This window comes from Heteronotia binoei, chromosome 8 (genome assembly GCF_032191835.1).
Source record: "Heteronotia binoei isolate CCM8104 ecotype False Entrance Well chromosome 8, APGP_CSIRO_Hbin_v1, whole genome shotgun sequence".
In the NCBI taxonomy this organism is placed as follows: domain Eukaryota; kingdom Metazoa; phylum Chordata; class Lepidosauria; order Squamata; family Gekkonidae; genus Heteronotia; species Heteronotia binoei.
Genome location: NC_083230.1, coordinates 99,074,395 through 99,100,069, shown reverse-complemented (window position 1 = coordinate 99,100,069; position 25,675 = coordinate 99,074,395). Strand labels below are relative to the sequence as shown.

At 44.4% G+C, this 25,675-nt stretch overlaps 1 protein-coding gene across 1 annotated transcript in view; it reads right to left on the bottom strand.

Annotated features, from left to right (window-relative positions):
* SYT10 (synaptotagmin 10) overlaps nucleotides 1-25,675 on the bottom strand; it is an 85,124-nt gene that overhangs the window by 36,105 nt on the left and 23,344 nt on the right. Inside the window, exon 2 of the mRNA XM_060245695.1 lies at nucleotides 16,981-17,353. Coding sequence (XP_060101678.1) covers nucleotides 16,981-17,353 — 373 coding nt within the window. The remainder of the gene's footprint in view (nucleotides 1-16,980; nucleotides 17,354-25,675) is intronic.

Sequence of the window (25,675 nt, the reverse complement as noted above, 5' to 3'; positions counted from 1 at the left end):
CACCAGGAATTAAAATCAGATGTAAATATATGAAAATAATTTAAAGACATTAAAGCAAAACACATAAACACATGGATGAGAGGAAGGGTCAATGAGAATCACTGAGGAAATTCCAAGCAAAACAAGAAAGCCTTCACCTGCTGGTGGAAGACAATGATAGAAGAAGACAGACGAATTTCCCTGGTGAGGGAATTTCATAATTTTGTTGCCACAACTAAGAAGGTTCACACTAGGGTAACCAGTGGGAGCCGGGGGAGGGGGGGGGACACACTGAGTGTGCAATGACATCACATCCAAGGAAAACACAGAAGTGATGCTTGGGTAGCTCTAGGAATTGTTGGAAGCTCTACAGTTGTACCATCAAGTTTCTGGTGATTTCTAGAGCTGCCTGACATCACTTCCGAGTTTCCCCTGGATGTGGCATCACTGTACATGCGATACCAATGTTTTTTTTTTTTGTTTTCCCCACTGCTGGCAACTCCAGTTCACACACACAAGCAGGCAGTTCTTCAGGTACTGCTGTGCTAGGCTATTTAGAGCTTTAAAGGCCAGTCATGGATTGTGCTTCAGTCTTCTGCCATGCCAGGACTGTGTGCCACATGAATGGAGCACAGCAGTCATCTGTCCCTCCTGAAATTGTGCCCCCATGGGTCAGTAGCTCTTCAGAAACATCATAGAGTCATAGTGGGGTGACTTCAGTGAAAGTGAGGGAACAGTAAAAATTTCCCTCTTCTGTGAGTGAAAGTACGTACTGTGAGAAGAAAGGGTGCTTAGGATCCCAGCCCATGAGGGAGATGTCAATGCCATTTTATTGTTATTTCATTTCCACTAGCAATTTTCTTGCCATTTAAAGACATTCTCTACCAGTTTTTGTCAGTGCATATATAGTGTACTGCTGCTAAAGGAAAGTTTTCTTGGCTGTCCTCTGCTTTTGCATGCTTTAGAGAGGCATTAGCACATGCACCATGCTCCTCAATTTCATCCAAAGGGGGGCTGATACACCGAGGGGACTCAGCTGCAACTTCAGCTCTTTCATATGGGGAGTACAAATTGTCCATCTGGAAATGATTACATCTTCCTTCAGAAAGAGCCTAGTTTCTATTTACACCTCAAGTGTCTGCTAAATGGAAAACCTCTGATTGTCCTTTTTTGTTGTACACGAATGCTAGACTGAGCTAAGTGTGATATCTGAAAGTACAGGTTTTTGTTCATTTTCACCTCTACATGTCACCCATGTCATTGGTTTCCTCTTCATTCTTATTCTTTTGTTAATTTTTTTTTTTGGGGGGGGCTGGAAGATTTTGTTGTCTTTGGCTTGAATCCTAGACTTCTATTTTCCTCACAGAAGGGTCCTCTCACTCCCAAAAGAGGGGGGAGACAAGTTTTTTGTGGTGATTCTTTTCTCATTGCATCCTCCCACTTTATCATGTTCCTGGGTGCCCACTGATCAATAGGGGCACAATTTTAGGTAGCTGAGAATACTGTAGCACAAGGGGGAGGTGGGAAAGGGGTCAGTCCCCATCTCAAAACTTGAGCTGGGGAGAAAGAGCATAGAGCTCTTGGAGACATTGTTGATGGCAGAGAGGGAGGAAGTGGGACAACACAGAATTGACAATGGGAGAGAGGGACCGTCATAAGTTAGTTTGTGCTCAGTGACAGCATGGACTCATCAGATGAAGAGCTGCCTGCAGCCAGCTCTCAGCCATTAATTGAATACCCAGCTGCAGCTGAGCCAGAAGGAGAACAACAAGAGATCAGGTTACCAGCTGATTGGGAGTCACAGCTTATAGCTGAGATTGAACCAACACCTTGTAGCTCTGAAGCAGTAAACAAGCCTTCAGAAGCTACTCCCAGTCCACCTAGATCACCAGCACCCTTGTAGTGCCGATGCTGTCAGAGATGCTTAGAGTTGCAAGAGAGGAGGTGAAATGCTAGACTCATGGTCTGTCGTCAGCTGAAGAGATGAGTTAGTTTCACAAAGACTGCCAAGGAGTTTAGCTCATTAAGACTTGGCTATAAATTCAGTCAGGAGAAGCAGTAGTTCGTGGATGCAACAAGCATACTTTGCTACTGAACCACCAACCTTGCTGCTACTGGAGCTGAAAACCGGCTTTTCTGGAACCTCTGACCCTGGACTTGCTACCTGGAACTCCTTGACCCTAGACTGGATTTTGGTAAGCCTGGTCTCTGAAATCTCTGGTTTTTGGACTGGACTTTGGTTATTTTCTGGAACCTTGCCTCTGACCTGCCTTGCTGAACCCTCCTGGGGCAGCTGCATCAGTTCAGACTCCAAGGTTGCTAAACCTGAATTATGATGCTCTGGGGGTAGTCCTTGCCCAGGAATATCTGTATCCTGGAGGTCCACCCTGTGGAATAACCTGGTCCAAAAGCCCCAAGGCCTGACAAAGTCTTACCTGTTGTTAAATAAGAAGATCTTTACTAACCAGGAAGCAGTATCATGTGGATATATTTCTCCAGTCAGTATTTTGCATGAGTAAAGAATAATGATTGGTGATGGAAAGTGCTGTCAAGTCACAGCTGATTTGTGCTGACTCTGAAGGGGTTTCAAGGCAAGAGACTAACAGAAGTGGTTTGCCATTGTCTGCCTCTGCATCATGATCCTGGTATTCCTTGGTGGTCTCCCATCCAAATACTAGTCAGGGCTGACTCTGCTTAGCTTGATTACCCACTCCTCCACTTACAGCTGCTGGAAGGGGCTTGGGTCAGCCATAGCTCTTGTAGTAGTTGTCCTTGAAAGGGCAAATGCTGTAAGCGCTCTCTTAGCCCCACTGATCTCACAGGGTGTCTGTTGGGGGGGGGGGGGGGAAGGAATGTACAAAAGATTGTGACTGCTCTGAAGCTCTGAGATTCAGATAATAGGGCAGGATATAAATCCAATATCATCATCCTCTTCTTCTGAGATCTGATAAGATTGGGCTAGCCTGGGCCATCCAGATCAGGGAGTAATGATTAGAGAGCATCAAATTAGGACCAGGGAAACTTGGGTTCAAATATCCACTCAGTAATGAAGCATGAAGCTGCTGGACCAAGTTTTGGTCTTAAAGGTGCCACTGGACTTGAACTTTGTTCTGCTGCTTCAAACCAACACAGCTACCCACCTGAATCTATTATAATATTTCTCTCACTCTATATTGCCAGCTGTGTCATTTTTTTGACATCAATATAACTACTATGGTAGAAGCCACTAAAAGGTTACTCCCAGTGGGAACTGACACAAACAGTGCCACTTTTGCTCTACTAAGCCAGTGGCCTAATGACATGCTAGTGTGCGTAGGTTCTGAGTCACAACATTTCAGCTAGACAGCTAATTGATGTGTTAATTAGTTAAATGCTTTATAGTTCCCATAGCAACACAGACATCCTTTTCTGGTCTGCAGGAACAATGGGATTAAGATGATTGCCCTGCTAAAGTACCAGGAGCTCAACCAATTAGGTTGCAGGGATGTGGCACAGTTAATTGTTCACACCTGCAGCACAGTATTGCTGAGTCTCTGCACTCTGATTCACTGTGTTTCCCAGGGCTTGGCTTCATTCTGTTGGATCCTTGGGTGAAATAAAAATAGCACCCCTTGCTAGTGCTAGAACCTACAGTACAAAAAAAAAAAAAAATCCTGAGAAATGATAAAGTGGTAAAGGCTGCAATCTGTTAAAAAGAAGCAAATTTCAGTATAGGCAATGGGATCTCTGTGAAAATTGCTATTAGAGCCCCTTTCTACAAAGCAGAATAGGAGAACCTAGGACTAGGTGTAAATTCAGTAGTTGGGCTACTGCAGTACATTTACTAAGCCATGAAGCCATGGATCTCAGTAGGTGGAACTGCTATCCTTCCTTCAGTCTGGCCTGCAAACTGAATCCATCAGGTCCTTTCCTGCTTTGCTCCCTTGCACACTCAGGAAGACCAACAGTTCAGCTAAAATCCTGGCTAGAGAGTGGGGCAATGAACCCTGATTCTAGCCCATGATAGGAAGGAATACTTGGGTCTCAACTCAAATTTCCAGTAGGCATCCTTGTCAATTTCTTCAATAGAATACAAAGCAATTGGAGAATCACATTTCCTATTGCATTCCTCACTACATGCACACAATGGGTTGATTTCAGATTAAACGTTCCGTTTAATCAAGAGCAACCGTTTCCATTGATTTCCCCTTCTGCTACAGATCCCCATATGCCACTCATACTATTCTAGAAGGTCCCCTGTCCACCAGGAACAGCAGTTTGGGGAGATAAGTAGGAAGCAGCAGGAGGTGGTAGACAGAAATATTCTGTTCTGATTATTGAAGTGCCTTCTGTTAGGGGAGAAATTAGTATGGATTTAATCCCGTATCCTTGTTTAGTTTATCTAAAAGAGAGGGTCCACCAGTCTATTGTTTAGAACCACCTGTTCTGATTTTATGACAAGTGGCTATGCAGTTTTTATCTTATTTTATTTATGGAAAACTGTCTAAGCTGTATGAGAACTGCATAGTTACTTTCTTGCTTTTTGCTCAGCATACACCTCAGTAGTGATTAGGGATGGGCACAAACCAACTCACAAACTAAAGTTCATCATACATTTTGGCTGGTTCATGGAGCCATGTTTGTGAACTGAAGAGCTGTCATGAACTTCCATTAATTTTGATGCAGTTCATGGTGGTTTGTGAAGAGTAGAAAGCAGGGGGTTAAATGGCCCCGAGCCATTTAAATCCCTGCTTTCTGCTCTGCACAAAAAAATCTCTAAAAATTAGGGATGGGAACTCCCTGCTGCTCGGTGGCTTGTTTTAATTGACTCAGCCATTTCATTCCTGCATTTTGCTTGCCACCAAAAGCCATGGTGAGCAGAAACCTGTGGCTAAAATGGCTCAGAGCCATTTACTTTCTACTTCCTGTCACTTTTCTCAGGGAACAGAAAGCAGAGGTTTAAATTTTGGATGGCTCATGAACCAACCTCTCAGTTTGTATGGGTTTGGCCAGAAACTATGAGCTGAACTGGAAAAACATGGTTTGTGCCCTTCCCTAGTGGCAATTCCACTAATTTCTCACTGATCAGACAGTAGAGATGGTCAGGTTTTCTTCAACATCTGGAGAACTTCCATATGGACAACCATGAGAGTCCAGCTTGTTTCAAAAATTCTTCAGCATTCATATGAAGCCTCTGATGAAGTCCATCCAATATGAGGAGACTTACTTAAGATTTCTGTCTTAGTTCTGAAAGAGAGCAATCCCAAACAAGTCTACTCAGAAATCTACTTAGATGTATTCAACTAAGCTTCTAAAGATTGTACTGTAAATGATTGATATCTTGATGACACTCAGTTTTATAGCTTTGATGCCACATTACCCTTTCATTCATGAAGGCCTTGTCCAGTGTGTAGAAAGATTCCTGTGAATGGAAGACTCCTTTTGTGAGCAGAAGGTCATCTTTGGATTTCATCCTCATGCTTTGAGTCCAACACAATCGGTCATTATGTGGTAGCAGAAAACTGGAACCAAATTCTGGGATTTTGAGCTCAAGCAGACTAAAGAGGGAATCAAGATGATATGGCAAGAGACTCAGGGTTCTAAAAATGTCCATGATGGATGGCATTTCAGTTCACAATCTATCGAGAGTGCCTCTTGATCCTGCATTGCTTTAGAATCTCAGGTAGCTGCTGTGACTAGAAGCATCTTTTCTCTTCTCTACCTGATCTACCACTTGTCCTGAACATGATGGGAACAGAATGTTCCAATCACTAGCTTATTTAGAATGGCAATCTCTCCCTGTGAGATGTTTCTGCAGAAGAATTAAGTATTTTATAATTTGCACAAGCATGAAAAAACAGAGCCTTAAGTGAAGGTTTGCTTATGCGAACGAGCCATCGTTGATGAAATGCCAAAGATAAAAATGTTGTATTATCTGAAAATATGATGCTCTCCAGCAGAGCCAATTCAAAAGTTCAGCTGCAAGTCACCTAGGGTTAAGTGACGAAGAGAGGAGAAATCAACGGATGAACAGGCTTGTCTGAACTAGCCCATAGTTTATGGAGATTTCTATTTAGAAAGAGATTGTCAACACATGCAAAAATACTTTAATAAGTGATAAATGTGAATGAAGGCTTAATTGATGAGTTGAATTGGGATTTTTCTTCTCAACCTTCCACGTTTCTTCCCTATCTGTAAAATAAACAAAATATGTGGACAGGTTTTTTTTCTGCAAATCTATGGAGATTGTAAATTCTCTAATAGAAAGTTCTGATGCAATCACTTTGATTGGCTGTAATAAGCAGACCATATTCAGTTTAGATTGCTAAGCCCTTTGGCAAATATCCTACTTCCCCTGAGAACTCGCACTGTTTGTGTCATTTACTTTTAATCTTGCTTTGGTATTTGTTGCTTGCTATCCATTTGATTTTTTAATATCAATTTATAAAAAGGAGCATGAAGTTCAGCCAATCTGCCATTAATTATGAGTGCAACATTTCCCAGTTTTTTTGTATCACCAAGGATGAAGACATATTTTAGGTTTAAAAGAAATTAAAAATCCAGTGTGCATCTACTAAGCAACTCAGTCAGGAAATCTGTCTTCTATAAGGACCAGGCTGGGGCTGAGTCCTGTAGAGTTGTAAAGGCTAACATCAAAGAGTCAAAATTCAATATTAAAATATATTTCTCTATTGGCTGGATGGAGACTCTGCTGAGTTGACCATGCTTCAGTGAAGGATCACATCAGGTCCACATACTTGCAACCAGTGTTTCCTCTAAGCTGAGTTAGCGTGAGCGAGCTCCAGGGGTCGTTTTGTAGAAAAATAAGTGGTGGAGCTCATCCAGGGATTGTTATGCAGCTGCACCTACTATTCAATGGACAAAATGAGGAGGAGGAGGGGGAACCATCAGAAAGGTTCAGGAGCTGTGCTAGCTCAAGGCCTGGCTAGCTCACAGATTTTTAGCCTCCATTTTTGTCTTGGCTCAGGAAGGATGACCCCAGAGTGCACTAATTTATGCAGTAGCTCATAACTTTAATGCCAGAAGCTCACAAGATAGAATTTTTGCTCACAATACTCTGCAGTTCAGAGGGAACATGGCTTGCAACCCACATTGTAGTCCAAGTTGTTCAAACTGGACCTGTAGCTTAAGGTAGCCCAACACACACTTTATGGATCAGTCTGCTCAACATAAAAACAATGTGTGAGGAAATCTAAGTAGACTGTTTTAGGAGGAAACCTGCAACTGTAATGAATGTACTGGATCTTGTCTTGATGCAGTGGTCAGAACCAGGTAGTACCAAAAGCCCCTTTCAGTCATAAACATTTCTGATTCTCTCTTGTCTCCCCAAGGATATTCTTTTGCTTGGCATACATTTTCAGCTGAAGCCAAATTACACTCTGAAGGTGTACATCAGCGATGCCTGATATCCTTATTCTGCTGTCATTTATGGCTTGTTTGGGATCAGGAGGCTTGATAAATGACTTTTGTTTCATAAGCTGGGCTCTTTCATAATCGTGCAAAATGAAAAGAGCATATATAAAATATTCCAATTAAGACAGCTTATATTCATTTCCCTCCACACCAATGAGCCTTCCATATTGAAAAATGAATCTGAAAACCATGATCAGAGGCTTCTTAGCCGTTTTTCTGTCCTAGCTGGAGTCTTTCAGCATGGCACAGGCTTACCATTACATTAGGAGACAAAAGATACAACTTCCCTTTGGACACTTTGATACCAGTAGGTATAGAACAGTTATGAATTTGGCTGATTGGCAGGGGAAAGGTTATAGGCCAGGGTATAGCTCTCAGGCTCTTGCATATTTGCAGTCTTAGCAGAGAGGCATCCTGCTTAATTCTGCTCTGCATGCAGCACATTGTAAGCTGGATTCCAGGGGCGATTCCAGCTTCTCAAGATAAATATATATATATGTTTGCTTTTGGCAAGAGAGAGAGGAGGAGAATATACAAAAGTATCTTCCAAAAGGGAGTGCCTTAGGAATGTTCTCTAGAATGCCAGGGAGACTGGAAATGCCAATGCCAATAGGATGCTGCCATCTCTGCACAATGAAAGAATGTAAAGACTATACATAGGTTGAAGGGGCCAGGGGAGGGAACTGTGGCACAGAACTGTGGGAATTATGCTGGGAATTATTAGGAAGGGAATTGAAAACAAATCAGCCAGTATCATAATGCCACTGTATAAATCGATGGTGCGGTCTCATTTGGAGTACTGTGTGCAGTTCTGGTCGCTGCACCTCAAAAAGGATATTATAGCATTGGAGAAAGTCCAGAGAAGGGCAACTAGAATGATTAAAGGGCTGGAGCACTTTTCCTATGAAGAAAGGTTGAAACGCTTGGGACTCTTTAGCTTGGAGAAACGTCGACTGCGGGGTGACATGATAGAGGTTTACAAGATAATGCATGGGATGGAGAAAGTAGAGAAAGAAGTACTTTTCTCCCTTTCTCACAATACAAGAACTCGTGGGCATTCGATGAAATCGCTGAGCAGAAAGGTTAAAACGGATAAAAGGAAGTACTTCTTCACCCAAAGGGTGATTAACATGTGGAATTCACTGCCACAGGAGGTGGTGGCGGCCACAAGTATAGCCACCTTCAAGAGGGGTTTAGATAAAAATATGGAGCACAGGTCCATCAGTGGCTATTAGCCACAGTGTATGTGTGTATATAAAAATTTTTGCCACTGTGTGACACAGAGGGCATTTTCGCACTGACCTTCAAGTAGCGCGACCACCCTCTTCACACCGGAGGATCTGCCCGGATTTCGCACAAGAAGCGCCGGTGCACCCAAAAGAGCCGGCTACTTCCGTCGCGAAACCCGCTCAAATGGAAACCGCCAAGAAGCAGGAAAACGTTTGAGCGGGTTTCGCGACGGAAGTAGCCGGCTCTTTTGGGCGCGCCGGCGCTTCTTGTGCGAAATCCGGGCAGATCCTCCGGTGTGAAGAGGGTGGTCGCGCCACTTGAAGGTCAGTGCGAAAACGCCCAGAGTGTTGGACTTGATGGGCCGTTGGCCTGATCCAACATGGCTGTTCTTATGTTCTTATGTTAACCAGAGCATCTGCTTTGTTTGCAAAATGTCTGAAATTCCATCCACAACACCTTCATTTTTTTTTTAAAAGGGATCAGGTTGTAGGCAATATGAAAGGGACCTTGGAGAGGTGCTGCCAGTCATGGAAAACAATAATGGCCTTGATAGACCAATGGTCTCGCTCTGTATAAAGCAGCTTCATGTATTCATGTGTGAGACCCGTCAGAAGGAAAGATACATCCAGAACAGAGAAAATCCTTGCAAAAGACACCTGGGAGGAATCCTAGGGTGCTTTCACACTGGGAAATTGACCCACTATCATCTCATCCTGAAAAAAACCCCAACTGCTTCAGTTAGGTCCGTTTCAGAGGGATCAGACACCCCCCGTTGAAGTGGCAGGATCCCGGCAGCAGTCCGTGATTGTGCATTCACACTGCTAGTGCACCTCAACCACAGACCTGCTGCAGAAAGGGTTGTTTCTTTAAACAGTCCCCTGGTGTATGCACTCAAGCAGAAAAGCACACAAGTGCTGGGGGGTTAGGAAAAGAACCCCCAGAACATGCTGGAAATGGCTTGGAGTGATCACACTACTCTTCTGCTTATGGGTTGTGCCAGCATGTGAATATGTGACCTGAATGCGACTCGGGAGGAAGGTACCGGGAAGATCCAGGTGACTTTTTAATCCACATAGCAGGCGTCTGGAGATGGGGTGAGAATGGGTGAGGCTTGGAGAGCAGATGCGCTTGTGTGATCGTGCAGATTTAATCTGAATGGGAGGCATGGCTAGGTCAGGCTATCTCTTGTGTGAACACACCCACAGTTTGGAAGAGGCTGTGGGTAAGAGCTAAAGCATCTGCTTTAACTTTAGAAGGAGCATGCTGGCATCTCCAGGAAAAACAAAGTGTTGGGGGGGGGGATATTTTCTGAGGCCCTGGAGTGCTGTCAGTCACAACAGATAATACTGAGCTAAATGGACTAATAGTCTCACTTGATATATGTTTTCTAAACTGTCCCCCCCACCCCAAAATCATAGTGTACATCTACTAAGTTCTAAAAGTAGATAGTGTGCATCTACTGTTTTTCCCCCTCCAAGATCAGAAGGTGTTCATCACAAGATCCTGTGAATTTGGGTAGGTATTTGTGGGTTTCCTGCATTGTGCAGGGGTTGGACTAGATGACCCTGGAGGTCCCTTCCAACTCTATGATTCAGGAGTGACTTACTGTAAATGAGGTGCTGTACAAAACACAGCGATGACACAAGTCTTGCCTGGAGGAAGTATACATTATACAGAGAAAGTAATAGTGAAGAGAAGAGTGTGGGTACTTATATATGAATATAATGGAGGACAGGGCTATTTTGTGGCAATGAAACTTCAGAAAAGGGGAGGTGACCATTTCAGAGAGTAATGGCAGTTTTGGGAGCTGTAGACTTTGTGGCACATGTTGGGCTGCTGCACATCAATATTCTGCCATGTGGAGTGGCCAACATGATTGCTCAATGAGAAGCATTTTGTTTGATGTGGACTTGATTTCAATGCTTAGAAAGTCAGTCAAAGGGGGACTGCTATCTAGTTAGAGCTTGTGCTGCCTTTGCAGTCACTTGGTGGATGCAGATTTCCCAGGGAGATCTGTCCTTCAAGAAAGGGGATGTATCCAGTCCCACAGGAAATATGAGTGAAATGTACTGGGGAAGAAAAGAATATTGGGATAACCTAAGGGAGCATCGGCTTGGGGGGTTGTGTCCTGGTCTTTATTTGCCAAAACAGCAGAACCTGTGCTGATTAAGAAAAGACAAACTCATCAGAGAAACTAGAAAAAGTGTTCCTTATTTACATTTGCATTTCTTACTGTCATCATGATCCCAAGATCCTACAGTCATCAACAAGACCTCCCTCTCTCCCTCCCTCAATGGAATCTGTGACTTGGGTCAATTTCACAAAGGAAGAAGAAGACTGCAGATTTATACCCCACCCTTCTCTCTGAATCAGATTCTCAGAGCAGCTTACAATCTCCTTTATCTTCTTCCCCCATGACAGGCATCCTGTGAGGTGGGTGGGACTGAGAGAGCTCTCACAGCAGCTGCCCTTTCAAGAACAACTATGGCTGACCCAAGGCCATTCCAGCAGGTGCTTGTGAAGGAGTGGGTAATCAGACCCGGTTCTCCCAGATAAGAGTTCACATACTTAACCACTACACCAAACTGGAAGTAAGTTTGCATCTATGGACTCATGTTGTATAAGTTTACATATTCTAATTTTGGCACATGAAACTATGCAAGATGGTGGAGTCTTGTCCTCCAAGAATTGAAAATCCTGTGGAGCCTACCTTCTAGGTTTGGCAGTTTCACTAGACATCTCCTACTCATGCAGAAGCCTGTCTTTGCATACAAAAGGACTAGAAACTTGGTTTAAAAAACCGAACTGCTTCACTTTAGCAAAATAATACAGAAACATTTGTAATTCATTTATCTATTCCAGCTGCAATGCCCTGCTTCACATTATTCCAGTTGGAATTCCATTATTCCCAAGTAACCTTCCCTGTCAATATTCAAGAAGAGGGAAAAAAAGCATTCTCACACTCTGACCAAATCACAACATAAAAAGGTAAAAGTAGTCCCCTGTGCAAGCGCCACTCATTTCTGACTGGGGTGATGTCACATCACGACATTTTCATTGCAGACTTTTTACTGGTTTGCCATTGCCTTCCCCAATCATCTACACTTTCCCCCTGGCAAGATGGGTACTGATTTTACCAATCTCGGAAGGATGGAAGGCTGAGTCAACCTTGAGCCAGCTACCTGAACCCAGCTTCCACCAGGATCGAACTCGGGTTGTGAGCAGAGCTTAGGACTGCAGCACTGCAGCTTAGCCACTCTGCTCCATGGGGCTGCATACCACACTGCAAAAAGTGTATACAAAGGTATAAGACAAATTAAATGTTTTCCTTGTGTCATTATAAACCACTCTACCAGTCCCTTCAAGGAATAGCATGAACCAGTTCAGGAATATATGTTAATGATGGATTTTGACTGGTTTATGGTTTGGGAACTGAAAAGTTGTCACACAGTTCCACAAATTTTAAGGCAGTTCATGAAGAGCAGTATAACAGAAGAAGAAGACTGCAGATGTATACCCTGCCCTTCACTCTGAATCAGAGTCTCAGAGTGGCTTACAATCTCTTTTATCTCCTTCTCCCACAACAGACACCCTGTGAGGTGGGTGGGGCTGAGAGAGCTCTCCCAGAAGCTGCCCTTTCAAGGACAACTTCTACAAGAACTATGGATAACCCAAGGCTATTCCAGCAGGTGCAAGTGGAGGAGTGGGGAATTAAACCTGGTTCTCCCAGATAAGAGTCCACACACTTAACCACTATACCAAACTTGTTCTAATATAGTGGGTTCAACACAAGGAAGAGGCAAGGTGGTAGTGATCATAGCTCTTTATTGTAGTACAGCATAGTATGAGGTTTCACTCTTAAGTCTGGAGAACTGGGCCAATGGGGTCAACTTATATACACTCAGGGTTCCTGCACAAGCATGCTAGTGGACCATTCAAACCAGCAGGGGGGGCGTGATTGGAGCAGGACTGCAGGGATTTGGATCCTACTGTCCATTGTTCCCGAGTTCCCAAGCTCAGTCCTATAGGCTCCAATGAGCCAGGCAGGAACACCATTAAATACACACATTCCAGTTCACATACACAACAAGTGGAAAACAGTGACTTAAATGGCTCTTAGCCATTTAAACCCCTGCTTTCTGCTCTTCACAAAAAACAACTGAGTGGCAGGGAATAGAAAGCAGGGTTCATGAATCACTACAAACGAGTTCAGTTCACAAACCAACCTCCTGGTTCATATCTGCTTGTGTCCATCCTTAATCCCTTTAGCCATTTGTTTTCTCATTTAGGACCAAACCACACCAATTTATGTCCCCTGCACTTTATTTCCAATAGGTACAATTATAATGGACAAGTGCTTATGATTAAAGGGACTTCATCCCCATGTTTAGTATTTCCATGGAAAGGAAGCATCAAACTGCCATAAGATTTATGTTGCAACTTCTTGGATACATTTGTATCAGTACATTCTAGTGCAGGGGTCCTCAAACTATGGCCCGCGGGCCAGATGCGGCCCGCTGGGTTATGGCAAAATCAGACTGGAAGTGACGTTCGACCTAAACTCACATTAGCAACGCACACTTCCGGCACTGGGCTGAGGCGGGGGAGACAGAGTGTGAGGTGATACCGAGGTGAGGTGAGTTCCCAGGCTGGGGTGTGTGGTGTGGGGAAGGGAAAGAGATGCAGAAGACGGAGAACTGATGGCCGGCGGCCTTGTACAGTAACGGCAGTCCGGCCCTCCAACAGTCTGAGGGACAGTGAACTGGCCCCCTATTTAAAAAGTTTGAGGACCCCTGTTCTAGTGCAAGTATAAAAAGAGCAAATGCAAAAATCTGTATATATGTACTCTCATTGCTTCTCTTCCCACAGTGTTGTTGTCTCCCTAACATAAAGTTTTACTTCTGAGATCAAGGACCCATCAGTCTCTCTTTTGTAAAGAGTCATGCATGCTAAATAACAAAATCAGTAATATATATATATATATAAAAATGAAAACAATTTGCCAAACAAAAGTGCAGAACTTCAAGGGACTTGACATTTCTGATATTATGTATGGGCAATAATTTGTGACCCCAGCAACTTTCTTCTTATCTTTTTTTTCTTACTGTGTCTCAAAAAGCACTACTTCTTTCAAATGTAGGGGAGGATTTATGTATTTCACTCCATAACGTTCTTTACACATTAAAATTAGATGCTTCTGTTATTCTGTTCATAAAATCCCCTCTTGATTGATACTAAATGTAGTGCTATGTGCCTTCATATTGTTCTTAAGTTATGTTGTCTTGTAGTTTGAAGTCTCACTTGGGGAAAGAACTGTTGAGAGTTGCTATTTTTCAAATCTACTTTGCTATCTGAATGTGGTTAAATCCATAGCTGCCCTAATATAATGCTTCACCTCACATATTTGGTGACTGTAATTTTGGAGCCAACGCGCCCCCCCCCCCCCAAAAAAAAATACACTGAACTACAATAACAATTTTTGCCTTTTGTTAGGTGTTTCCTGGTAATGAGAAGTTCCTGGGGCAGTGCTACAAAGTTTAATATCCCTTGGATGAGAGTTTCATGATGAACAGTGACCAAGACTGGCTTTGAAGAGGAGGAGTTCTCAACATGGACTGTGGAAGTAGGCATGCAACCCACTGATACTGATTCAGGAAACAAGACCAAATACCTTTAGGATAACTCAAATGCAGAACCTTCTAAGATTGCATCCTGCCCACTCCTGCTGCAAGAATGATCACATGCTCCCTGAAAAACTCAGGACTATGGGTTCCCTCTTGCTGTAAATGTCATCAAACTTGTCTAGATACACCAAACTGTAAAGGAATGCAAAGCTCCAAGCAAGGAAGCTAGGGTTGCTAGCCTCCAGGTGGGGGCTGGAGATCTCTGGGAAATACAACTAATCCCCAGGCTACATAAATCACTTATTTGTTTATTTAAGACATTTATTCTACTTCTCTTGAAGAACATGGCTGCTTTGGAAGGTGAACTGCATGGCATTATACCCTACCAAGGCCTCTCTCCTCCTTAAACTCCACCCTCCCAGGCTCCACCCTCAAATCATCAAGTATTTCCAAACCTGGAGTTGGCAAGCCTAAGGGCTATCCATTTAAGATCTCCACTCTTCAGAGAGGGAGTTGGATCCTGGAACAGATATTAATGTTTATTGCGTGTGTTGTGGGGAGGAGATAGCAGGACATATGTGCAATGGAAGCTCAGGGTGCTCTGACTGAGTTAAGTGAATGTGAGGGGAGCAGTGCCAATTTGGTTCTGGTGGTCAGAAAAGGTTGCAGGGGGACATAAGAAATGATCCCCTTAGGAGTAGATATCTAGGGAAGCCACAAGGGTCTGTGTTACTTCCCATGTTGCTCAATATCTGTGTAAATCCCCTTAATTAGACTATCTACAATTCTGGAGAATATGTCTGTGTATCTATAGATAAAGAGAAAGAGATAGACAGACAGATGATAGACGATAAGTGACGATGATGATAGATGATTACGATAGATAGCTAGATAGATAGTTTAAAACTGTCGCATCAGTGAAAAACTTGCTAGTTTCTTGCCTTCCCTCCTTTATTAATTGACGAGGATATTTTTCTGTAACCATAGTTCAAACAAACTGCTCTGAAAACTGCAAGTTATCAATAACTTTTTGCCTTTGTATTAAATGCAATCCTTTAATAGATCCTTTAAAAACTCTGCAGGGGTTTTCACATCTCAGATCAGGTTGCATAACTAGGCACTATCTCCCCTGTGCAAGGAGGTTCTGGCCAAGGAATTCTAAAGGAAGGGGGGCAACCCAGGACCTCCCCAGGTTATATGAAAATGACCCAAACAGGTTGGTAGTAGGAAGTACCTTTCTTGTTCTAAGGGTTAATGGGGGCTAGTGGAGAGAGGTGTGCTAGGGGTAGGTTAGCTAGTCCCCAGGTTTGGGTGGAGATCCCCCAGTTTTTCAGGTTTCTCTCCACTGCCAGCCAGCTGGCCAGTGGGGGGAATCCCAACAGCCACCATGTGCCTTCAAACCTTGGTAGGTTTAGAAGAGGCTTACAACTGTTTGTGTTTCTGAATGTATGTGTGCCTTTAAATTTTAGCAGGAGGAAAGTTACAGAGGAGGTGAAGACAGAGCCATGCAGCTTTCAGTCCTTCTGATTGTTTGGAGGAAAACTCCACCCCCTAGGCTTTCATTGTTCCTCTTAGTCTGAAGTTGGTTGAAATACTGCAGATAAGTTATATTCAGCAAAATGAGTAAATTGCCCCAGTGAGATCACAAAAGTTTGTGCTTGCTAACTGTGTTTATTTTGGCTGCTTTATAAGAATGTGTGTTTACTTTCATTTAGTGGAAGTGTAGCTGCTGGGGGACAAGGAAATGAAGACTGTATTCAGGAGAACTGCACTACTGTATTATTTATTTTAGCAAATGGAAAAGTCTCCTGGCTCCACCCCCAAAGTCTCCCAGCTCCATTCCCAAAGTCCCCAGATATTTTCTGAGTTGGACCTGGGAACCCTACTGAGGGGGTGCTGATTGGCCTGCCACCCCAGAAGGGTGCCTCAGTCAGATCCTCCCCCCTCCCCTGAAGCTCCCTGCTTATGTAGAAGCACACGATTAGCATGTGTTGAAAATCTGCATGCTTCTTTTAAAGAATGTGGTGAGTGGGGTGCCATGTTTCTATCGGTGTAAGGACTTTACTCACATAGCACAAAATTCACAGCTCCTGCCTTCAGCAGAAGCCCCAAATGCCCCCAGTACCCTGTTTCTGGGGAGAGGAGACCCCAGGAGCAAGATTTTAGGGTCATTTGGGACTGCTGTGAGAGGAGGGAGCAGCTACTTTCTCCAGAGGAATTTTTCTCTGCAGTCTGGAGATCCATTGTAATAACAGGAGATCTCCATGTCCAACCTGGAGGTTGACAACCCTAACAGGACCACAGGTGTATCCAAAAATACTGCTGGCCAAATCATGACCTGAGCAAATCGTGAGCTATGCAAATTGTGGAGTTTGGGATCAGAGTGAAAGAAAATTTTTGATTCCCTTTGTAGAAGTCTCTTTAAAGCCAAGTCTAGCACTAGTTCTCTTTTAATAATGATGAGAACCTGTAGATTAAGAGATGCATGCCTGGGGGAGACAGTTGCTTAAATGTAAAACAGTGAGTCTAGCAAACATCTCATCTCTCTCTTGTATACGCGAGTACTGATTTGCTGAAATCTTCAGATACGTCCCACTGTGCTTGTTCTTTCTATATTAATTCTTTTCTTTGATATGCCAAGAATTTGCAGATGGCACTCATCCATTTTCACTTTTTTTTTTCTAAAAAAACTTCTCATCTAAATGATCAGCCTTAGGCTTATGTTCCCGCTTACCTTGATGAGGACGTGGGCTCTGTGATCTGCCTTTGCATACGGGCATGTTTTATTAGATGCTCTTTCAATGCGTTCTGGACTTCAGCTGGAATATCTGGTGACGTGTGGCTAATTTTCATTGCGGCCTCCATCGTCTTTGTCGGGGGCTTTCCATTTTCTTTAATCATTTCCTTTTCCTTTTTCTCTTTCTCGTTTGTTTCCAAAACCTCGGTGGGAGCACTGGAGGTGCTCTGAGGGATGCTTGCGGGGTTTGAACTCATTGGCTTGCTCCTCCAGCACGGCCAACACAGCTTCCAGAAGACGAACAGAGAGACCAACAGCAAGGCCAGCCCACAGAAGCTGACAACAACTGCTAGCAGGCTGACGGAGATGTCTGCAAATAACAAGAAGGCAAAAGGCATCATCAAGACAGTGTTAATTTGTTTAATTGGTGGATTAATCCAAACAGCAATTGGGGTAATCGGTAAACTAATCACTTTATGCTTCTGTCCCTAAGCCTGTTTACTGAAAAATCAGTTCCACTGAATTTAGTGGAACATAATTCCGTGGAGGTGTACATAGATGGAACATTTCTGGGGAGAAATTTTACCCAGTAGAACAGCAAATTAAGGTCACATGTGATTATTGTTTGAGCTGCTTTGATTATGGTATGTTACTGTAATAAGGAGTGAACTAAACACTATTCATGAGAGGATGGCAGTAGTAAAAGCAAACACTTGCATGGGAATGCCCCAGGTTTAATTCACGGCATCTTCAGTTAAAGGACTATAGAGAGCAGAAGTTGGGAAAGACCCTGTATTTTCCTGCCTGAGACCAGGGGCGTTTTCGCACTGACCTTAATCGGCAGCGACGTCCCTCTTCACCGCGCAGGATCTGTGCGGATTTCGCACCAATTGCTGCGGAGCACCTGGAAGAGCCGCGGCTTTTGCGGCGCAAATGGAAACCGCCAAAAACCAGTTTCCATTTGCGCTGCAAAAGCCGCGGGACTTTGCAGCTCTTCCAGGTTCTCCGCAGCAATTGGTGCGAAATCCGCGCAGATCCTGCGCGGTGAAGAGGGACGTCGCTGCCGATTAAGGTCAGTGCGAAAACGCCCCAGGTTTAATTCACGGCATCTCCAGTTCAAGGACTATAGAGAGCAGAAGTTGGGAAAGACCCTGTATTTTCCTGTCTGAGACCATGGAGAGAAGCTGGTGGTCAAAGCAGGTCACACTGGGTTAGAACGATCCATTGATCATATGACTCAGTACAATGAGCCTTTCCCACTAACCATGGGGTTTTTAATTTAGAATGTCACACAGTATCTGACGTTATAAATGCACAACAAATAAAAAAAACATTTGTGAGAGAAATAATATCTTTAGGCCACATAACAGAGTGTGAGGAGGTTTCAGATGGGGATATAAATGATTCATGAATCATTTAAAATGAATCATAGAATCATAGAGTTGGAAGGGATCTCCAGGGTCATTTAATCCAACCTCCCTGAACAATGCAGAAAATTCACAAAAACCTCCCTCCTAAATGATTAAACAAATTAAATTAAATCCTCATGGCTTGATTGATTCATATATATTTTTCATTTGATGAATGCCATTTAATTTGCATATCTGTATGCACTGTCACAACTGGAACTTTTGTATCACCTCTTATGCCTCAATGATAAATGTGTTTCAGTTAAATTAGTTAATTCATTCAGCTATCAGTTATCCAAAATTCAGTTCTCAAGTGTAGAAAATCAGTTACCATACTTGGAAAGGAACTATGGGTCATTGATAGAGGTCTGCTTTGCATTTAGAAGGTTCCATGTTCAGTCCCTGGAATCTCCAGTTAGAAGGATCAGGCAGGAAGTAGGACTGCCAAGCTCCCACTAGGGGTGGGAGATCCCTCGGTCTGGAGAGCCCCAACCTGCCGGCAGGGAACAGGCAACTGGGGGGATTCCCACTTGTGAAGAGCCCTGTTGCTGCACACCATCCCCGGTGAGATGATGTCACCTGGAAGTGACATTATCACACTGGGGATGCTCTAGGACTCACGGTAAAACTCTATGGTGCCATAGAGTTTATTGCAAATCCTAGAGCGTCCCTGGCACAGTATTCTAGGGCTCACAATAAAACTCTATGGTACCATAGAGTTTTATTGCTAGTCCTAGAGCATCCCCAGCATGATGATGTCACTTCCAGGTGACATCATGCCACATGCGCTTTGTGCATGCAAGAGAACAGTCCTCCGCTGCAGTGGTGGAGGGGCTTGGCAACCCTAGCAGGAGGTGATACGAAAAACTGCTACCTGAAACCCTGGAGAGCCGTTGCCATTCTGAGTAGACAATACTGACCTTGACAGACGAACTCAGTAAGGCAGCTTCCATCCTGTGTTTGAGTGTTCTTCCATTCACACACCAGGATGTAAACTGTCCTTGGAGAATTGAATGCCCCATTAAGTGCCCCATTTTTGCCCCATTTTTCTGCATACCACAGTATGCAATTTTATCCTATGGCTTTGTTGATTGCCCTAGCCACTAAACACCACATTAGCTGAGCCACTCTGGCAACACTCTTCCTATTCATGTTGAACATGTTGGGAAAAAAAATCACTTTCACATTTTTCATATACTTTTGCTGGGCTGCTTCAGATGGTGTTTGACACTGATATTTTTCTACTTGAGGCTTCATATTCAAGTTTTCAACCCAACTGTAATAATGTGTTGAATTATGCATTTTGAATATTTATGTTCTGTCTTTCTCCAAAGAACACCCCAAAGTGAGCACGATGAGGATAAAAATGTAATTATTTCCAGTGCCCATTAGAAAGCTTTACGATACAGGTTAAGGGAGATCTTTGAGTAGACAGCAGAAAAGTTCTCCCTCTCTTTCCCTCTACTGCAGCAAGGCTGTTGAGTGTTTGAATTTTGAGAACAGGCAGGGCTGCCAAGCTCCCAGGCGGGGTGGGGGTTCTCCCACTTTGGGGGTCCCCAACCTGCCGGCCCACAGTGGGCTAGTAGGGGGGATCTCCTCCCCATGTTGTCGGTGCGATGATGTCACTCGTAACTGACATCATTGTGCCGGTGACATCGCACGCCGGCCGCTTTAGGAGCTTCTGGGAAAACTCTATGGTTTTCCAGGACGCTCTAGAAATTTGGGAGGAAAACTCTCCAATTGCTAGAGCATCCAGGAAAACCATAGAGCTTTCCCAGAAGCTCCTAGAGTGGCTGGTGCCAACATTGCCGGCATGATGATGTCATCGCGCCACACATGCTATGCATGTCTGAAAAAAGTCCCCTGCTAGAGGCCGTGGGGGACTTGGTAACCCTAAGAACAGGTAGGGGGTACAACAAAATGGTTGATGTGGGATGCTGAGGTCAACCACATTAAAAGATACACCTCCTCCTATAATTCAGGCAGATGTTTCTGAATGCGTGCTCTTTGCAGACACAATGGTAATGCCTCCTGCATTCTTCTGAGGCACCTACTGTTCCAAAGAGTTGAAAGAAAGCAAGGATGGGCTCTTTGCTTTTAGGGTTCTCCCAGATAAGAGTCTGTGCACCTACCCATCATACCAAACTGACTTTCTGTGTGGGTGACATGCTGTTCATGATCACCACATGGAGGACCACTGGGCTACAGGGTGGTCTGGTCTGGTCACTAATGGTTTGTGCTTAGAGAAGGGAGAAAGCCAACTCACAGTTGGTCCCAGACAAGCTAACGGAAATGGCTTTTGCTTTTCTTCCATTCCTTCTGCCAGATGTAGGATGGCTTACTAGTGGATTATACTCTGAGATTGTACTGTGAGAAGAAAAAACCAAGTTCAAGAGTACAATTTAGAGAGCATTTCCCCATTTCTAGAACATTTCAAGAACACCCATATCTCTAGCTACTATATATACACAAGTACTCTGAAACATGTTCTTAAAACACACTTTTTGGCAATGTAATGTGGAATATAGCCAAGTATCCACTTTTGACCATTGCTGTAAATCTTTGCTCCTCATGTGTGGGCAATTTGTGATTGGTTCTATCATTTCAGGTTGGAAACACAGAATCAGTTGTATCAGCATTTGTCCTTAGCAGGGGTGGAATTCTAGCAGGAGCTCCTTTGCATATTAGGCCATAGCCTTTGATGTAGCCAATCCTACAAGAGCTTTGTAAGCTCTTGGAGGATTGGCTAAATTAGAGCCTAATTTGCAAAGGAGCTCCTGCTAGAATTCCACCCCTGGTCCTTAGCGTGATCAGGAAATTCAACCCTAAACTCAGTAGCTCACAATATTACACATATGTAAATGCTGTCAAGTTGTAGTTGGCTTATGGTGGTTCTAACAAGGGGCTTTCAAGGCAAATGAGAAACAGAGGTAGCTTGCCATTGCCTTCCTCTGCAGAGCCTTCCTTGGTCTGTCTCCCATCTGAGTAGCCAGAGGTGAGCAAAAGTACTCTGGGCCATAGGTGTTCAAAGTGACTCCTATGTCAAGCAGCAGACCCAAGCTGTGAACCTGGCTTTTCAAGGGGAGTATAATGCCATCCAAGACAGCAGAGGTCTGATCCAGCTGGGCATCCCTGGTCTGCCTTACTCTACTAACCCAGAGAACCTCAGTTTCATCAAGATTAATTTTCACCTTGCTCACCCTCATCCAGCCCACTACTGACTCCAAGTACCAGTTCAGAACATTAACAGCATCCTTGGAATTAGGTGGGATAGTAAAGGAGAGATGAGCATCTTCTGTATATTGGAGACACTGCAGCCCATATATCCTGATAACCTTTCCCAATGGATTCATATGTGTTTTAAATAGCACAGAAGATAAAATAGAAACCTCTGGTACCCTACAGGTCAAAGCCCATAGTCCACAGCAGGGATCCCCCAATACTATCTTCTGAGACCAACCCCTCAAGATAGGACAAAAACTATTGTAATATGATGTCCCTTAGCTCCAGTGCTCAGGGGAGGCTAAATAGGATACTTTTGTTGAGAGTATCAGACTGCTGAGAGGTCAAGTTCCCTGTCTAATTCTTGATCAATCAAGGCAACCAAAGCAGTCTCTGATGCTCTGCATCCTTGGCACTTGGGGGGCAACACTGGGAGGGCTTCTGCAGTTCTGCCCCTGCTGATGGACCTCCTAATGATACCTGGATTTTGGCCACTATGTGAAAAAGAGTGTTGGACTGGATGGGCCATTGGCCTGATCCAACATGGCTTCTCTTATGTTCAGATTCTGACTTGAAGCCAGATTGAAATGGGTGTAGGAAATCAGTCTCTTCTCTTCCAAGAACTCCTGGAACTGAGAGGCCAAAACCCACTCTAGCACCTCGCCCAAGAATGGAAGATTGGCTGAAAAATTTCTAACGTAGTTGGCTCATAGATATTGTTTTTCAGGCCTAATCACTGTCTCCTTGAGCATGGGTATAATATAGTGGGTTCTATGCATGGCAGAGTCTCAGAGTAAGTGATAATAAGCTCTTTAACAGGAGTGACATAGTATAAGGTCACATTACAAGACTGGCATTGGGGCCCCACAGGCCAAACTTGTATACATCTCTGGGTTCCCGCGCAAGCACGTTATTGGGTCATTCAAACCGGTGGGGCTTGTGATTGGTCCTGGGCTGCAGGGATTTGAATCCTGCAGCCCTTTGTTCCCAAGTCCCCAAGCTCAGTCCATATGGCTTCAATGAGCCAGGCGGAAACATCCAAAGTCTTCTCTTGAGTCCACATACATCCCTCCCTACCTGGTGAACATAGTCTTTAAGTTACGCGGGCTTGCAGTGCTTTCACATTGACCACCTGAGCACTGGAGTTGGTGGTGACGTGGTCTCTGCTTCAGGCGTTACTGGCGGAGGCCCTGGTGCCGAGGGGGAATCCGCCGGCTGGACTGGGTCTTCCGAGGTCTCTTGCGCTGATGGTGGTCCCGTACGTTCCGCTGGTGCTGGCACGGGTGTAGCTGTGGGCTTTTCTGCTTTCTCTGGCTCATGGGTTGTTTCGCCTAGAGCAGGTGCCGGGGTGGTTGCATTCTCCTCATCTTCCCTCCCGGGCACCTCTCGCACGTGTAATTGGTCAATGTGTCACCTTATTGGGATTCCCCCCTCTGAGATTACTTCGTACATGATGACCTCTAGTCCACAGGATACTTGTGCTGGTATCCATACTGGCCCTCCCCCAAAGTTTTTGGCAAACACTAAGTCCCCTGTGTCGAACCCCCAGGGGGCCCAGATGGCCTCTGGTACCTCTTGTAGTTCGGGCACGCGATCCGGGTGCATGCGATTCAGGAGGGTTGTCAGCCGCTGGCCCATGAGAAGCTCTGCTGAGCTGCGACCGGTGACCGTACTGAGGGTGGGATGTTGCGCCAGGAGGCACTCAGCGAGGCATGCTTCCCACTCCCCATATATGATGTGGCGAAGCGTTTCCTTTGTAGCCTGCACCATTCTTTTTGCTTGGCCGTTTGTGGCTGGGTGAAAGGGGGCCGACCTTATGTGTTTTATTAAATTCCGGTCACAGAAATCCTGAAACTCAGCCGAGGTGAAGGCCGTCCCATTATCAAGTACCAATGTGTCTGGGAGGCCGTCTGTGGCAAAAACCCTGCAGAGCGCCCCTAAAGCCGCCCAAGAGAAGGTGGAGGCTACTGGCACTACCTCTAACCATTTGGAGTAGGAGTCCACAATGAGGAAGAATATATGCCCCTGGAAGGGCCTGTGAAGTCGAGGTGCAGGCGGGACCAGGGGTTGCGAATGGACTCCCACTGTTGGGCTGGGGCACGGGGCAGTGCTGGACGGGTCTCCTGGCATGGCTGACATCGGGCCACCCAGGATTCAATGGCATCGTCAATTCCTGGGCACCATACATAGCTGCGGGCCAGCGCTTTCATACGTTCCCAGACGGGTTTCGTGCAGCACTATTAGGACTCGCTGCCGCAGTACCGGGGACACCACCACCCTACTTCCCCACAACAGGCACCCTTTATGCATAGACAGTTTGTCCCGGTGGGCAATGTTCTTTGCATGCATCAGGTGGTCCGGGAGGGCTTCCAGTGACATGATCTCGAATGCTGGGGCAGTCAATGGAGGGCAGCAGCAGGAGGCTCAGAGCATCAGCATGACCCATCGCTTTCCCTGGGCGGTACTTAAGGTCATACTGATAACCTGCCAGGAAGATGGACCACCTCAACATTCATGGTCAAAGCATTTGGGGCGTTTTTCAGTTTGTCAACAAGGGCTTGTGGTATGTCAAGGTAAAGGGCTGGCTGTATAGGTAATTGTGAAAAATTTTTACCCCTGCCACAATAGCCAGGCCCTCTTTGTCTATCTGAGCGTAGTTTTGCTCTGGTTTCTGTAATGTCCTGGAATAATATGCTACCAGAACCTCGCAACCATCCGGCAGTCTGTGGGCAACACGGCACCGACCCCATAAGGCGAGGTGTCGCATGTAAGCATTATGGATAGCCGCTTGTCGAAGTGTGCCAGCAAGCTGTTTGAAGTTAAACTGTCTTTTACTGCCTGGAAAACGGCAGCTTGCTGACGACCACAAACCCACAGTGCCCTTTTTTCCAGTTGTCTGTGTAAGGGCTCTGCTACTGCCGCCTTGTGGGGAAGGAAGGCATGGTAGAAATGAAGAATTCCTAAGAACGATTGGAGTTCTGCCTTGTTGGTGGGAGGCAGCGCATCACAAATGGCTTTTATTTTGTCCTGGGCTGGATGAATGCTGCTCGCGTCCACCATATACCCCAGAAAGTCTATGGTGGGCACCCCCAATACACATTTCTCCCATTTTACCTTTAACCCTGCCCCCTCGAAATGCTGCAGCATCATTTGGAGGCGGTCGGCAAATTCGTCCTCGGTGGCTGCTGCAATCAGCACATTGTCGAAAAATGGCTGGACCCCGGGAATGCCTTTAAGAAGGGAGTCCATCAAGTTCTTTTTTTTTTTTTAGGTTAAAACAATTTTATTTGGTAACATATGGTAACAAATTATATTTCTTGCATCATTAATAACTTCTTTTATCTATCCCATATATTACTTTCTACCCATCCCTCCCCCCGTTACTTGACCCCCGCCGGTGTTATTTACTTAAAGTACTAATGTTTAAAGGTACCCTTAACTAATAAAAACAAAAATTAATATTCTTTTTTCTAAGACTTAAGCATTATCAAAAATTGTCCAATGTCCTTTTATTTTCCACTCTTCTTCTACATATCTTCTGAACTTTTTCCAATCCATCTTAAAAACTTCTAAATCATAGTCTCTTCAAATTCTTGTTAATTTGTCCATTTCACTCCATGTCATAACTTTTACAATCCAATCCCATTTCTATGGTATTTTTTCTTGCTTCCACAACTGCGCATATAATGTCCTAGCAGATGAGAGCAAGTACCAAATTATAGTTCTATCTTCGTTTGGACATTTTTCCATTTGTAATCCCAACAGAAAAGTCTCTGCAACTTTCTTAAATTCATATCCCAAGATCCTAGAAATTTCTTGTTGAATCATCTGCCAATACTTTTTTGCTCTTTCACAAGTCCACCACATATGGTAGAAAGAACCTTCATGTTTTTTACATTTCCAATATCTGTCTGGCATCTAATAATAATAATAATAATAATAATAATAATAATAATAATAATAATAATTTATTTTTATATCCCGCCCTCCCCGCCAGGCGGGCTCAGGGCGGCTAACAGACATGGGAGTCCCATGATTCACATAAAACAACATGAACAATT